General features: G+C 42.5%; 1 protein-coding gene across 1 annotated transcript in view; it reads left to right on the top strand.

Moving 5' to 3' along the window:
• The first annotated feature begins 6560 nt into the window (after window positions 1–6560).
• Window positions 6561–16873, top strand: part of SCARF1 (scavenger receptor class F member 1) — a 42601-nt gene continuing 32288 nt past the window's right edge. The window contains exons 1-2 of the mRNA XM_033922914.1: window positions 6561–6705; window positions 13163–13224. Coding sequence (XP_033778805.1) covers window positions 6599–6705; window positions 13163–13224 — 169 coding nt within the window. The 5' untranslated portion in view covers window positions 6561–6598. The remainder of the gene's footprint in view (window positions 6706–13162; window positions 13225–16873) is intronic.

The following is a 16873-nucleotide window of genomic DNA, read 5'->3' as shown; positions in this document are numbered from 1 at the left end:
ATAAACATTACAATTAAGGAGAGAGCAAAGCAGTTTCCCTCCCTTACAGAGTCCAGAGAGAAGTGTGAAGTTCCAGAGAGAGAAAAGGGGGATGGGGGTGATGGTCTAAGCTTCGGGTTCCCGAGATAGAGCAAGAGAAAGGAGTGATATTGCGAGGGGGCTTTTATAGTTTGGAATCTTATTCTAAATATAGAATCTATTGAAGTTAAGCATCCCCATCCTTAGTAAACTGTCTGAAACAATAGTTAGTTTCACTGACCAGGAAGGGAAGTGAGGTGTGCTAGACTGGAGAAGATTAGACTGGAGTTGCATATAATTTCCAGTATTCTTTGACAATATCGGTGCACCTCCTGGATCCATTGTACATCCTAAGCTGTCCATTTTAAGCACCAGACATTAACACATCTTCTTAATACCTCTTTGCACCTCATAGCTGCAAGTTCGTTTGTTACCTTTTAAGCATGATTTCATTAGGGTTGTTTGAAACAGTCTGCCTGGATGCTTTCTGTATGAGAATTCTGCAGGAGCACTTAGGGTCTATCTGCATCAACATCTCAGAGTCAGATTGATATAATTTCCCATAGGCCTTTGCTGACATTGGTTAGGGCAACCAAAAATGCTGATTGCTAGCAATAGCTATGCTGACATCTAATACCAACCAAGTCTTTTTTTTTCATCCTTGTTCTTCAGCAGTACTTAAGAATATAAGGAGAAAAACCTGTGCCTGTGCTAACACTTATTGTGAATAAATAATTGGAAATGGATGTTTCCAAATTTGGCTAAATGTGCAATAGTAGAACCATTGTTGAAAGCTGGATAACTTCAAAATTTCCCCACTTCTCCCACCAGCAAAGGATTGAATTCACATTCTTCTAGCTCATTTTCACATTCTGATTGTAGTTCATTTTTCACCAAACCTGATTTCTGTTCAATATTATTCAGCTTAGAACTCAAATATACAGAAAATGAAGAAGCCTTTGGACCATTAATAACATAGTTCTTTACATTCCATATACTAGAAATTTAACTGAATGTCTTTAGGGTTTAAAATTCAACTTTAAGCCACCTAGGTCAGCTTCAGGCTGCCTTCCAAAAACTATCCTAGGACAGTTCCAGGCTGACTTCCCAAAAAATATCGGTGTTTGCCTGTTGTGGGACCACTTTTGTTCCTTTCCCCTTTTTTCTGTTGTAGGTCACTTGTAGCTAGGAAATCCAGTAAGTGAGGATTCACAGTCCTGCTTGCTCTTGGGAAAATAAACCATACTTGCCTGTAGCAGGTGTTTTCTGAGGAATGAAGCCCTACAGTCCTTTATAACCTTCCACTCTCTAAGAGTTCCGTTCCTTTAACAAGTAATAGACTGAAAAGGTCCCGTGCGACAGTGGTATTTGGGAACATGCATTGAGAGAGCCCAGATGCTTCTAGAAAAGTTTCTGGAGTATTGCTTCATACACTGGTCTCTGTCAGTAAAGATTAGTAACGATTTGAGTTCTGCTTTTCTTGGAGAACATCTGCTATAGGTAAATAACCTCATTTTTTTTCCAAATATTACCAAATCAACAGTACAATACAACTCAAAGATATCCAGCATAACAATAGATAGATAGATGAGAAACATTCTGGTTAGTATATTATAAAGCTTGTTTTGCCATACAAGGTGTGGCTGGAAGTGCCACTGTCCTCCTACTGGTAGATGAGCAAGCAAGTAGGGGAAGGTTGCTGTCTGACAACAGCACTTCCAGAACGGAAATGGTCGTGTCCATGCCTTGAGGAAAAAGCTTCAGCCCCAGGCGAGTTCATAGAAAAGGAGGAAGGATCTGCCCAGTGGAGATTGGAACAGGAAAAAGGTGTTTCCTTTCAATCTGTAGCCACAGACTAGGGGGTTGGTCTACCGCAGTACATTAAATTCTGCTGAGAATTCCTATATTTATTTCTTTCTTTATATTTGATTACATACCTTACTAACAAACTCAAGGTGTGTGAAAAAAAACAAACTAACAAAGGTGCAATCACTAAGAAATCCCCCTCCCCAACCTTATAAAATAAAAAGTCCTAATGATAACAATAACAAATCACTATTTGTTACCATTTTATTTATTCAATTTTCAATACTGTTCTCCCAGGAAGCTCAGAATGGTTTACATTAATTTATTCAGGTACTCAAGCATTTTTCCCTATCCCAGTGGGCTCACAATCTATCTAAGGTATCTGGGACAATTAGGAGACTTGCCCAGGGTCACAAGGAGCAATGCAGATTTGAGCCCTCAACCTCAGGGTGCTGAAGCTGTAGCGTCAACCACTGCACCACACTCTCCCCCTATTTTACTAATGCAAACTAGCTAAATTATAGTGCATCACAAATAAGACAGCAAGATCCATACTTTCTTGTGGAAACTCAAATACTGTAATTGGTTTCAAAAAGGGAAGTTAAAAATTGCATCATACTCCAAAGATGTGGTCCTACATAAACAAGAGCCTTAAACTGAGTTCACTCTAAATCAGTGGTCTCAAACCTGTGGCCCAGGGGCCACATGCAACCCACCAGGTACTATTTTGAGGCCCTCGGTATGTTTTATCATAATCACAAAAGTAAAATAAAACAGTTTCTTGATCATATGTCTCTTTAGCTATAAATTACAATATTATTATTAAGACTTAGCTAAAAGGAAAGATTTATAAACTATGAAGCGTTTTATCTCATACAAAATTGTCATTTAATAAGACAACTTTTTTTCTGAAGCCCTCCAAGTACCTACAGATCCAAAATGTGGCCCTGCAAAGGGTTTGAGTTTGAGACCACTGATATCATCAATATCAATTGCTAAGAGGAATGGAACTGTCCATTGGAAGTGAAAATGAGGTTCCAAATAATGGTGCTGCGAATGGTACATTGCCAGGAAAAAAGAATCTTCAACTTAACTTGGATGGGTAACCAATGGAATGAAAGTGAAGGTATTATGATCACTAGGGTGGTCCAAAAAAAAAAATTAAAAAATTAATACATTTCATGTGTCCACAAGGCTAATTTTATTCCTTTATATAAAAATGAAAAATACACAAAATTTCACTAAAAACAATGTTTAGGGGTCGCCCCACCTTGCTGTTTTTTTGTAAACTACTGTTAATAGTATATTGTAATTCTTGTGCATTGACATAATCAACGGTCTATGAAGCAGTCTCAAACACGCGGCCCATGGGCCGCATATGGCTCTCCAAGTTTTATTTGTGGCCCGCGGTCTGGACTGGATCATTCTCTTCCTTTTGGAGCAGCAGCGTGTCTGGCCGGTTCGTTCCGTTCAAAGCCGCGGGTTGGCGGCTCCTCGCACTATTCACTCCTGCATCGGAAGTCTCTCTGACATCACAACATCAGAGAGGCTTCAGATGCAGGCGCGGATCTCGCAAGGAGCCACCACCCGCGGCTTTGAACGGAACGAGCCAGCCAGACACGCTGCTGCTCCATTGGCGTACCAAGGAGGGGCGGTACGCACAGCTGGCCACCCTCCACTGTTCTCTCTAGAGTGCGGCTCGTCTAGAGCAGTGGTGCCCAACCTGCTTCCCTTCCCTTCTCACCACTGCCATTGGGGAACAGGCCGGCACCATGCTGTTTGATCTCCCTGCTTCTCTCGCTGCCCGACCTCAATTCTGACATCGAGAGGACGTTCTGGCTAGCCAATCGCTGCCTGGCTGCCCAGAACGTCCTTTCCGACGTTAGAATTGACGTCGTGCGGCGAGAGTAGGTCAGCCCCGTGGAGAAGAGAAGCGTGGAGATCTCGGCCTGTTCCCGATGGCGGCAACAGTAGCAGCCTATTCCCGGCGGCGGTGGCATGGGGGAAGGCAGGAAGGAAGGAAGAAAGAAAGAAAGAAGGGGGGGGACAGGGAGCCAGAAACAAAGCAAAAAATGGAACACAGAATCAGAGAAAGAAAGAAAAAGTTGGGGGAGGGAATGAGGTCTGGAGGAGAGGAAGCATACAGGAGGCTGAAAGAAGGGAAGAAATATTGGATGCACAGTCAGAAGAATAAAGTGCAACTAGAGACTGATGAAATTACCAAACAAAGGTAGGAAAATGATTTTATTTTCAATTTAGTGATTGAAATGTGCCAGTTTTGAGAAAGAAAAGATATTAAACTTTAAATGTGAGGGCTGAAGAAAAAATAAAGTACTTGGAGGGCCGCAGAAAAAATAGTTAATCTCTTATTAAAGAAATGACAATTTTGCATAAGGTAAAACTGTTAAAGGAAAGTTTTATAAACTAAAGAATTTAACCTCATGAAAAATTGTCATTTCTTTAATAAGACATTAACTATTTTTTTCTGAGGCCCTCCAAGTACCTACAAATCCAAAATGTGGCCCCGCAAAGGGTTTGAGTTTGAGACCACTGGTCTATGACATAAGAGGAAACATTTTGGTGGCTGGCCACAAGCCAAAAAACAAATTGCTTCTGTTCTTCATCTTTTGTCAAAGTATCGTATTTTTCAAGGAGGCTTCTCCCTTGTTCTGCTGCATCATTAACAGTCAGTTTGGATGCCTGATTCCAAAGTTCCTTCAAAACTGGATTGTCTGTCCACTCTCTGGGATGTTTCTTCAGGTATATTTTCGCTTTTGTTGATCCTCCTTCAATCACGAGATCAAACAATGACTGTGTTCTCTGTGTTAGAAGACTTTCAAAGGTCACAGGTTCCATTTCATCTGTATGCATGAGATGTCGTGGAATGTCTGACCACAGTGGACACGGTAAGTTTTGCACCATTCGTAGCTTTGTTTCTGGTGCGATTCTGTCATCAAAAAAGGCAAGTGCTGCTAGGTGCTCGGACAGAAATCATAGATGTCTGGAAATGGCGGTGAGCTCCTTGTTTGCAACAGTTTTGTTCTTGTAGTTTCTTCATCCTCCTAACGCAAGAGTCTATATGTGGTGTCGGTATCCTGGCTCGATCCTATATCGCCATTGCTGATTCACCACCTATTTTTAGGCAGCAAGTAAGGGCTTACCGAATATGATGAGATCCCATCATTATATTGAGTTCAACTTGAAGTAGACAATTTTCAAAAGAAAAAAAATTTTGGATGTATTTTTCGAGAATGAACTCTGGATGCTGCCAACTTTAGGCGACTAGCGCCCTAGGCCCAAAACAGATTTAAATGTTTGTTTTGATTATGCCCCTCCACAGAATCAAGACAGAAAGGAGATTGACTCATTTCAGCTTTGGGGCTGGAGAAGGATTTTGTGTGTGCCGTGGACCGCAAGAAGAACTAACAAGTTGATTCTGGAAGAGACACAAGAAGAACTAAACAAATTGATTCTAGAAGAGATCAAATCGGTTATGTCACTCGAAGCCCAAATGATGAAGTTACGACTGTCTTATTTTGGTCATACTATCAGAAGAAAAAGATCATTGGAGAAGGACATCATGTTTAGGAAGACTGAAGGAACCAGACGAAGAAGGCAACCTGTAATCCAGGGGTCTCAAAGTCCCTCCTTGAGGGCCGCAATCCAGTCGGGTTTTCAGGATTTCCCCAATGAATATGCATGAGATCCATGTGCATGCACTGCTTTCAATGCATATTCATTGGGGAAATCCTGAAAACCCGACTGGATTGTGGCCCTCAAGGAGGGACTTTGAGATCCCTGCTGTAATCAGATAAGTGGACACATTGACAACTATGGGGATGACATTGGAGGACCTTACTGGAGTAGCACAAAACCGATTTCTTTTTAGATCGGTAATTCATCAAGTCGCTAAGACTTGAAAACGAGTCGATGTCACCAAACTAACTAACTAACATGCATCGATATTCAGGCAGCCACACCAGACACCATAAGTTTGGCTGCATCACACTGTATAAAGAAATTATTTGGTTGATGTCACTTGATGCCATTGTATAAACTATACATCATGCTATGATGGTATTTATTTATTTACACTATTTGAATTCCACAGCACAGCAAAATAGCTGGAGACATGTTACAACATTAAATACAATAACAAATCCCTGCCCTACTCTTCCTCCCCCCTCAAAAAAAACCCCCAAACTCCACAAAAAAAACAAATAATCCCTGTTGGTTGAATGCCAACAAAGTCCCATAGACCTTTGTGTGCCAGATTCTGGAAATATCCCATGATCTTATTGTGCAGTACCCAACTTCTGCAGTTTTTGAAGGAGGAACTTCAAGTGGAGAGTCCTGCTCTGGGGATATTGTGGGTGCTTGAGCATCTGTAGTAATGAGCAAACTCAGAGATAATCTAGCACCCACAATCATTCTGAAAAGTGGCTCCTATGAATACAGTATTTTTTTTTTATTTTTTTTTTTGCATAGGTTGTTAAGAGGTGCTGCCCAATAGCCATAGATATTTAATCTGAATGCATTTCCTCTTCTTTCTTATACCGGCTAGGATTCAATGGGAGGAATTATTTTGCCTCCTCCTTTGTTTCCTCAGGAAAATGCGAGGAGGAAGTTGAGGCCAGTCGGAGGGCATCTAGCTGACAGGCGAAAGAGATGCGAAATAGAAGGTGGGTGAGCACTATGTAGAAAGGAGGCATCGTTCTGCCTTTAATAGCTGACTTTTGTCCTGTTGACGGGACCAGGCACAGTCCCTGACAGAATGATGAAGTTATGGGAGCTTCTGTGCGCCTGCTTTTGGTTGTGTGTGGTCTGTTCTTCTGACAAGGAGCTGGATGCCAGTGGGAGGAACGTGTGCCATTCTGACAGGTATGTAAGGTAACTAGTCACTCACAGCCAATGACTTCAATCTCTAAGGGCATGTCTGAGTTCTGTACAGTATTATGTACACCAACAAAGATACATTTAAATCTTTTGTATTTATTTTTTTATGTGGCAGCTTTTGGGCCCCTCCTTTCCGGGGAGCAACTGGTGCCCTGCTAGGGGTCCCTGTTTCTTTTTGTACTCATAGTTTGTTCAGGTGTGTATAGTTTTGAGTATTTGTTACTATACTTCCCTATTATTTTACTGGAATTCCTCTCTGTTTTCTGTAGTGTACAGTTTTATATTTGATGTAAAGCGAAGCGGTATAGCAAATTTAATAAACCATGCAACTTTTTATAAGCGTCATTATGAGCTAGGCAAAGTGCACAGAACAAGCACAGAAATCCTTACGGGGTATGTTTTCAAAAGCTTAGCCAGGATTGATGCGGGTTACATAAGGAGTTGTATTCCAAGATTGGCAGAATGTGCCTAAGTGGACTTTTAGTCCCCTAAACCAGGGTGTCCTGGGGGATCTCTAGTCAGTCAGATTTTTAGGATATCCCTAATGAATATGCATGAGACAGATTTGCATGTCATGGAGGTGACAGGCATGCAAAGCTGTCTCATGTTTATTCATTACAATACAAAAAGAAGAAGCTTTACATAATACGAATAAATATTGCATTATATCAAAAACTCTATCGTCATTCCTTAACCAATACAATCTAACAATAAAACATTTTTTTGCCGCCGAAGCATCCATCTCAACGACATGGAAAACCTGGAACACCTATTTAGAGTCCAATGCCAAAACTGTTCACTGTATATTTCAATTGCACTCCTTGGACATAAATCCCAGTGATGAGAAAATGTCACTGATTTGCCATCGGTGATAGTATCCAGCCAGCTGATGGCAAATCAGTGACATTTTCTCATCACTGGATTTGTGTCCAAGGAGTGCAATTGAAATATACAGTGAACAGTTTTGGCATTGGACTCTAAATAGGTGTAACACAACAACGAAAAATGGGGAGACCCAATGATCCACAGTGAAAACAATCCACCAATGAAAACAAAAACTGTGGATACAGATGTTCTGGAGATAATTTATTAAACACTGACATATAAAACCATGAAAAATTTGATTAAAAAAATACAGTGATAAAAATCCAATCTCAGATCTTACTCAATATGTGATCTTCTCCATCCTTCTGTTTCTAAAGTCTCTCTGGGGGTCATTTTATAAACTTTTTGGGGCATAAAACCCTATTTTACATGCATAGAAAGGCTTTTGTAAAATTCCACTAGGGGTTATGCACATAGAAGTATGAGCAGTGACAAGCATGTATGTACTTACAGGAAATGCGTGTGTAGGAATGTTCTGAATGGAGCCTGGGTAGAGTCACAAAGTGGGCCAGAATGTGCAGAATTATAAAGTATGTATAGTTGTATAGACTGTACCCAAGCTGGAGTAAATGTTGGGGATTTCAATCTGCCCACAATGCTACTTTGCCACTAGTATTTCATGAAGACAAAGAGGCACCTATGATTCTTTACACAGAGCTGGATTCAATAAATGGTGTGCAAAGTTAGACAAGAGAAGCCAAAACTAGTCTGCATCAAACCCAAAAGGAAAAACTAAAGGAGCAGAGAAGACCAGCCCTTCAAACAAAGAAAACTTTAATGACAAAAATGGGAAGTGGAACAGGAAAACGGACCCGACAAAATAAATGAGCTTATGAAGCAATCTAACTCAGCAAAGACTGACATCCCTTAGACGCTTTTGGCTGACAGTTTTTGCTGAATTAGATTGCTTCACAAGCTCATTTATTTTTTCTTTTTATTGCGTAGACAACTTGAGAACTCCTGACGCAGACTCTGTAGCCGAAATATGGTCCGTGTTGGGTCCTTTTTCTTGTTCCACTTCCCATTTTTGTTATTAAAGTTTTTTGTTTGAAGTAGAGAATGACACGGTGACAAAATTCATCACCGTCCCCGTCCCCGCGGATAACCGCGGGAAATAAACCCATGTCATTTTCTAGTGTTTTATTTCAACCTCAGTCCTTCTACACCAGCATTCTTCAAAGCAAAGCTTGCGGGTCAGTGGTTGTGGCCATTCATACTCTGATTCTTCTGGGAGCCAAGGATAATGAAGCCATTGTGACATCACTGATGTGATTGGCTCTTAGGCACCGGTGGAATGAGGCATTATGACATCACAATATCTGCTCTGGATACCAGAGACTGTCATTCTGTAGTGTCTGTCTCAACATAAGTCCTTCTACACCAGCATTCTTCAAAGCAAAGCTTGCGGGTCAGTGGTTGTGGCCATTCATACTCTGATTCTTCCCTCTCTCCTTAAAGAATGACATGAAGATGGTTTCCCGCGGTTATCCGCGGGGACGGGAACGGTGATGAATTTTGTCACCGTGTCATTCTCTAGTTTGAAGGTCTGGTCTTCTCTGCTCCTTTGGCTTTTCCTTTTGTGCAAGTTAGACATCAGGTTGGTCCATGTTAAGCTGCTATTCTGTAAAAAGCACGCCGCAGCGAGCACCCTTTGCAGTATACAAGCTTAGTACACATTTCAGGCCTGATTCTATAAATGGCACCTAACTTCTAGGTGCTGAGGAATCGAGTCTCTTTCGTTTGAAAGGAAGCTCTGGAATGAGAGGGCATAGGATGAAGATAAGAGGTGATAGGCTCAGGAGTAATCTAAGGAAATACTTTTTTACAGAAAGGGTGGTAGATGCGTGGAACAATCTCCCGGAAGAGGTGTTGGAGATGGAGACTGTATCTGAATTCAAGAAAGCCTGGGATAGGCACGTGAGATCTCTTAGAGAGAGGAAGAGATGATGGTTACTGCAGATGGGCAGACTGGATGGGCCATTTGGCCTTTATCTGCCATCATGTTTCTTTTTTTTTCTTTTTTTTTAATCTTTATTGATATTCATACTAGAGAATGACATGGTGACAAAATTCATCACCGTTCCCGTTCCCGTGGATAACCACGGGAAACGATCTTCATGTCATTCTTTAAGGAGAGAGGGAAGAATCAGAGTATAAACGGCCACAACCACTGACCCGCAAGCTTTGCTTTGAAAAATGCTGGTGTAGAAGGACTGAGGTTGAAACAGACACTACAGAATGACAGTCTCTGGTATCCAGAGCAGATATTGTGATGTCATAATGCCTCATTCCACCAGTGCCTAAGAGCCAATCACATCAGTGATGTCACAATGGATTCATTATCTTTGGCTCACATAAGAATCAGAGTATGAATGGCCACAACCACTGACCCGCAAGCTTTGCTTTGAAGAATGCTGGTGTAGAAGGACTGAGGTTGAGATAGACACTACAGAATGACAGTCTCTGGTATCCAGAACAGATATTGTGATGTCATAATGCCTCATTCCACCAGTGCCTAAGAGCCAATCACATCAGTGATGTCACAATGGATTCATTATCTTTGGCTCACATAAGAATCAGAGTATGAATGGCCACAATCACTGACCCGCAAGCTTTGCTTTGAAGAATGCTGGTGTAGAAGGACAGAGGATGAAATAGACACTAGAAAATGACATGGGATTATTTCCCGCGGTTATCCGCGAGGACGGGAACGGTGATGAATTTTGTCACTGTGTCATTCTCTAATTCAAACTTTGATAGTGCAAATACAAGTGGTTAATCATAAATACTGCATAAAACGCACTATTAACTATACAATTAATACCTTAAACAAACATTTTCTCCCATCCTCATCTTAATTATTAATACAATAATACCAGTTAATTATTTTTTAATTGTTTATAAATCATTTTTAATGGCGCTTTTCAATTAATGGTGCCAATTAAACTAAATCGAATAATTATGTTAGGCGCATCGATCTAGGCACCTAACTTCAGGCGCCGTTTATAGAATCTGGACCTGCATGCCTGACTTTGGGCCTAAGCACTTGCACCTGCCAAAGGGCGGTTGCTTAAGGTGGTATGCAAGGGGGTTGGGGGTAGTGGCCTGGAAGGACCCTCACAAACAGGGCAGGATTAATTTGTCGAGGGCCCCTAGGCACACAAGTACACTGGGCCCCCTGCCCCGCCCCACCCCACCATGTGACCAGGCGGAAACAGGAAGCTGCGTCAGAGGGAAGCTTTGGGCAAGCAGCACCACTTGCAAAATTACAGTTCCCGTTGCCTTTCTTACCCGCGTTGCTTTTCTTACTTTCCGTCGATGGGGGGGGGGGGGGGTTTCCGATCGGGGTGGGGCCCGCATTGCCGATCAGGGGGGCCCGCATTGCCGATCGATGCTAGAGGGGCCCATTGCCGTTTGGTGCCTTCCTTCATCGGGTCCCCCCTGACCATTTTGGGCCCTAGGCACGTGCCTACTTGGCCTATTGGTTAATCCTGCCCTGCTCACAAACACCTACTTTGAGAAAAACAAAATAAAAGCCTGTGCATTGTTTGATTCCCATGCTTACTTTTCCCTCCCCATACTACCTCTTCAGCACATAGTCATATGTTTGCTCCACAGTCCCTTCTGTCCTTTCCTTTTGTCCTTCTAGCATGACTATCAAGCAGAAGTATTTATTTGGGGTATCAGCTTCCCTCCTCACATGCCCAGTAGACCACCTCATCCTTCCCTTTAATTCTATGTCCTTTATGTTCTTCCTCTTTTCATTTATCTATCCAAATGCCATTAATGATTTAGCCAATACACTGCACTATTTGACCCTTTGCTTGTCTGACTGCCCTTCCTGCTTTCTGTGTTGTTTGTTTTTTCACCTGGTCAGCTTACCTGTCCACCCCCTACAGCAGGGGTGCCCAACGCGTCGATCGCGATCGACCAGTAGCTCAGGAAGGCAACTCGAGTCGATCGCACTCATGTTGCCGTCCTGATCTACGGGCCGATCAGCCTTCCTCTCCAGTGATCTCCCTAGGGCCTTTTAGCTGGGCGGTCCGCCCAGCTGTCATCTGCCGCTGCTGAACATTAAAAAAAACCCCAAAAAAACCGGCTTGAAGATTTCAGCCCCTAGCGAACTTATGCTCCGGGCTCTAACGTGTGCGTGCAGGCTTCTCTTCTCTTCCCTCCGAAACCGGAAGTTATGCCCGGGGAGGGGGAGGGGGGGAGAAGGGAAGCCTGCACGCACATGTTGAGAGCCCTGAAGCAAGCGTTCGCTACGGGCTAAGGCGGGAGACATGTTAGTGAAGCATTTCCTCTTCTTGCTGCCGGGTCCTGCCTACTTTCTGTTTCCGCGAAGGCAGGACCCGGCAGCATTTCCCCCAACAGTTCCTCGCGATGCTGGTCGGCCGAAGCAGGGAGAGGTTGGGGCGGCGTCGGCTTTCGGGCCTGTTATTGGTGGCGGTTTGGGTCCTGGTCCCCGATGGCAGTTTGGGTCCCCGATGGCAGTGGCAGTGTCTTGGGGGAGGGCAGGGAGAAAGAAAGAAAGAAAAAGGGCAGGCAGGGAGACAGAAGGAAAGAAGAGAAACAGAAAAAAAGGAAAGGGAGGCAGAGAGAAAGAAAGGGCAGGGAGAGAGGAAGGAAAAGTTGGGGGAGGGAATGAAGTGTGGAGGAGAGGAAGCATACAGGCTGAAAGAAGGAAAGAAAGACTGGATGCACAGTCAGAAGAAGAAAGTGCAACCAGAGACTCATGAAATCACCAGACAAGGTAGGAAAAATGATTTTATTTTAAATTTAGTGATCGAAATGTGTCTCAGTTTATATCTGCTGTCTATATTTTACACTAAGGTCCCCTTTTACTAAACCGCAATAGAGTTTTTTTAGCGCAGGGAGCCTATGAGCGTCGAGAGCAGCGCTGGGCATTCAGCGCAGCTCCCTGTGCTCTAAAAACTGCTATCGTGGTTTAGTAAAAAGGGAGGGGGGTATATTTGTCTATTTTTGTATGGTTGTTACTGAGGTGATAGTGCATAGAGTCATCTGCTTTGACCTCTTTGAAAAACCCTGGAATAGGAATGATAATTAACATTTTCTATGCGTACAGTGTGCGTTGTGTTTTTTTAAAATTTTATTGTTGGTAGATCATTTTGACTTGGTCATTTTAAAAGTAGCTCGCAAGCCCAAAAAGTGTGGGCACCCCTGCCCTACAGTATGTCTCATTGTGCTATTCTTTATCGCTGATTTTATCATCAAGCTCTGGTCTCCCCGCTCTTTTCTCCTTGCTCACAGATCAGACACACAATTTATTGCTATGTCGATGCACTTTTTTTATTGCTGCCCATAGCTCCCTTCCACCTGCTCACATGGCATTAAGGTCACCATGGCGAATGTTCACCTGCTTAATGTTTCTTTGCTCATATTCTGTGTGTGCAGGAGCATCACTGAGTGTGTGTGCGTGAGGGAGTGAGTGCAACATCCTGCACACTTATCAGATGTGCTGGAAGACTTAAAGCCAAAGAAATGTGATGTGATCTGACAGTGTTGTTAATATCCATCCCATATGTCTACCCTGCAGAGTCCCTGGGGCTTACCTGTGTTGCCAAGGATGGAAGCAGGAAGGGAGGGAGTGCCCCACCCGTAAGTATCTTTAGCGACATTCATTTATTTCGCAAGTTTCTAATTCATCAGTCCAAATGAGCTTCTGTCAAGTAAACCATTAAAACATGAAATACAATTATAAAATTAAATTAGTGAAACAATTTAGGATATAAAACATCAGGGATTGTGAAAAATTGCAAGAGGTCCTTGTAAGACTGGGAAACTGGGCAACAAAATGGCAGATGACGTTTATTGTGAGCAAGTGCAAAGTGATGCATGTGGGAAAGAGGAACCTGAACTATGTCTATGTGATGCTGGGTTCTGTGTTATGAGTCACTGCCCAGGAAAAGGATCTAGGTGTCATCATTGAGGATACGTTGAAACCTTCAGTTCAATGTGCAGCAGCGGCTAAGAAAGCAAATAGAATGCTAGGAATTATCAGGAAAGGAATGGATAACAAAGATGAAAATGTTAGAATGCCCTTGTATCGCTCTATGGTACGGCTGCACCTTAAATACTGTGTGCAGTTCTGGTTGCCACATCTCAAAAAAGATATAGTGGAATTAGAAAAGGTACAGAGAAGGGTGACGAAAATGATAAAAGGAATGGGATGACTTCCCTATGAGGAAAAGCTAAAGCCCCAAAAGTGCCAGATAAGTGCTTATTCTCTAAAGAAAAGTAGATTTTATTTTTGTTAAAGAGTTTTCATATACTTTGCAATTGTTTAAACACGTGGGGTCCCTTTTATCAAACCACGGTAGAGCTTTATACCACAGGCCGGCGAGGTAAATGCTCTGATGCTCATTCAATTTCTATGAGCGTTGGAGCATTTACCTTGCTAATCCGCGGTAAAAATCTCTACCACAGTTTGATAAAAGGAGCCCTTAGGGAAGAATTCATCAAAGGGTTTTACCACCTTAGCACGCACTAATTGAATTAGAGTGTGCTAATGATTAGCGTATGGAATGTAATGGGTGTTTTTACATTCAGCATCTGCTAATCGTTAGTGCATGCTAAAGCAGTAACACCCTTTGATGAATTCATAGTAACATAGTAGATGACGGCAGATAAAGACCTGTCTGTTGGGCAGACTAGATAAAGGTCCATCTAGTCTGCCCAACCTGATTCAATCTAAAAATTTGTTGGGTTTTTCTTTTTTCTTCTTCTTCTTAGCTATTTCTGGGCAATAATCCAACGCTTTGTCTGATACTGTTCTTAGGTTTCAACTACTGAAGTCTCCGTCAAAGCTCGCTCCAGTCCATCTACATCCTCCCAGCCATTGAAGCCCTCCCCAGGCCCATCATCCACCAAACGGCCATATACAGACACAGACCGTGCAAGTCTGCCCAGTATTGGCCTTAGTTCTTCAATATTTACTATTCTTTTCCAATTCTAGATCCTCTGTGTTCATCCCACGCTTTTTTGAACTCCGTCACCGTTTTCATCTCCACCACCTCTCTCGGGAGCGCATTCCAGGCATCCACCACCCTCACTGTAAAGAAGAATTTCCTTACATTGCTCTTGAGTCTCCCACCCCTCGACCTCAAATTATGTCCTCTGGTTTTACCATTTTCCTTTCTCTGGAAAAGATTTTGTTCTACGTTAATACCTTTCAAGTATTTGAACGTCTGAATCATATCTCCCCTGTCTCTCTTTTCCTCTAAGGTGTACATATATTCAGGGCTTCCAGTCTCTCCTCATATGTCTTTTGCCGCCAACCTCCTATCATTTTTGTTGCCTAACCCTAAGACGGTTTTTGGTTATTTGGACACCATGTATGCACTTAGGCTCAAGCAGTTACACCTGCCATAGAGCTGGCATAAGTGTGTACACCTAAGTACCAGTGATACACATGTAGCTTTTAGTATTCTATGAGTTATGTGTATAAGGGGGGAATTCATCAAGTGATATTAGGACTGTAAGATGCATTAATTGACCCTTAAGGGAAAGGGGTTTTTATATACCGCTTGGACAAGGTATATTAAGTGGCTTACAGTCAAGTACCCAAGCATTTTTTCCTATCTGTCCTGGCAGGCTCACACTCTATCTAATGTACCTGGGGCAATGGGGCGATTAAGTGACTTGCCCAGGGTCACAAGGAGCAGCATGGGATTTGAATCCACAAACTCAGGGTGCTGAGGCTGTAGCTCTACAAAGAAACCAGAATGGAATTGTCCAGATCAGAATGATGTGCACTACTAAAGTGTCCTCCAACTCATCTGGTGATATGAAGATCTAACCACTATGCCACACTCCCTTATCACAACTTAAACAGCTCTAACACCGCTGTTTTAAAAATAGTGCGGCAATTTCTAAGTCATTGTGCATTAGGGAGTGATGAGATGTAAAATATGCAAATGAGTTGTCAGGTAGTCAAATATTTCCTTATATGTTCTTTCGTGACTTGTGAAACTCCCACAAAATGATGAGAAGAGGACACCAGAAGATCAATCAAAAATCTATACATCAATTTTTTAAACAAATAGAAACAGATCAAACTGGGCCAACCCCCCCCCCCCAAAAAAAAAAAAAAAAATTCACCATGAGGCATACAAACATGCTTTACAGGTGGACTTAACATGAAGCTGTGTTTCAGCAAAAAAGCCTGCTTCAGGAGTCACAAAGCTAAAAGGACTCAACTAATATCTTGCAAAGTAGCCTCTAACAAGATTCAAAGTTCAAATGGGTAAAAGCCTTTGCACCTGCCAGCCAGAGTCATATTAAAGGATAGACCCGGTAGGCACGTGCCTAGGGCCTGAAAATGTCAGGAGGGCCTGCAGGCATGTGCTATAGGGCCGTGTTGGTCCTTGTGGTCCAGGCATTTCTCCCCCTAGCTGGCCCAACTCCCTCCCTTCCCCTCACCTTCGCGGTCACCTTTCCTATGTTTTATTTTTCAAACAGGCCCCAGCATCGAAGGCAACCGTTATCTTGCAAGCGGTGCTCAACCTAAAGCTTCCCCCTCTGACACAGCTTCCTGTTTCTGCCTTGGCGGCTCGCATCAGAGAGGAAGCCCAGTGTACTTGTGCGCCTAGGGGTCCCTCCAAGAATTAATCCTGCCCTGCTGCCAGCGATGAGCGTAGATTGCCTTTGTGAATTGTGCTCATGATCCAGATGCTAGTGCTCCAGCGGGTTGTTCTTCTGTATTGGAAGCTAGGAGACAAGTCTGAATGTGATCTTGTGCAATCTTTCAGAACACTGGCTTCTTTGAGATTCATGGTTTGCAGTGTGTAATCTTCAACCCTGTTTGCCAAAGCTGAGTGTGGATTAAAATCTATTGCTGGACTGACCTTTTTTTTTAAAAATCACAAAATGCTATCTGATAACTACTTCCTAAGCCCATGACTTCCTAAAGCTATGCTAAGTATTTTTAGATAGGTGGAAAACATCTTGTGAATGTTTTACTGGTACATGTTTGTCTGTAGCAGTTACTATTGTTATGCTGTTAACAAAATTATAAATTTTATGTTAAATTGTACCTGTTATACACCATCTTGGATGAATTGCCTCACAAAGGCAGTTAATAAAGCCCCCAAAAATAAATAAAGAAAATAAAATATTATTATTATACATAGTGCTGCAGTGCATAACACAAGCAGATTTCTCTGGTACCACTGAAGAATTTGTGTTTCACTCCAAAACTTAGGAGTTATCCAGATATCATTGCAAAATGTTACTTGAACTGAGCAAA

The sequence above is a fragment of the Geotrypetes seraphini genome, chromosome 15 (assembly GCF_902459505.1).
Source record: "Geotrypetes seraphini chromosome 15, aGeoSer1.1, whole genome shotgun sequence".
Taxonomy (NCBI): Eukaryota; Metazoa; Chordata; class Amphibia; order Gymnophiona; family Dermophiidae; genus Geotrypetes; species Geotrypetes seraphini.
Note: the sequence above shows the minus strand (reverse complement) of the source record. Positions and strands in the feature narration are given on the sequence as shown.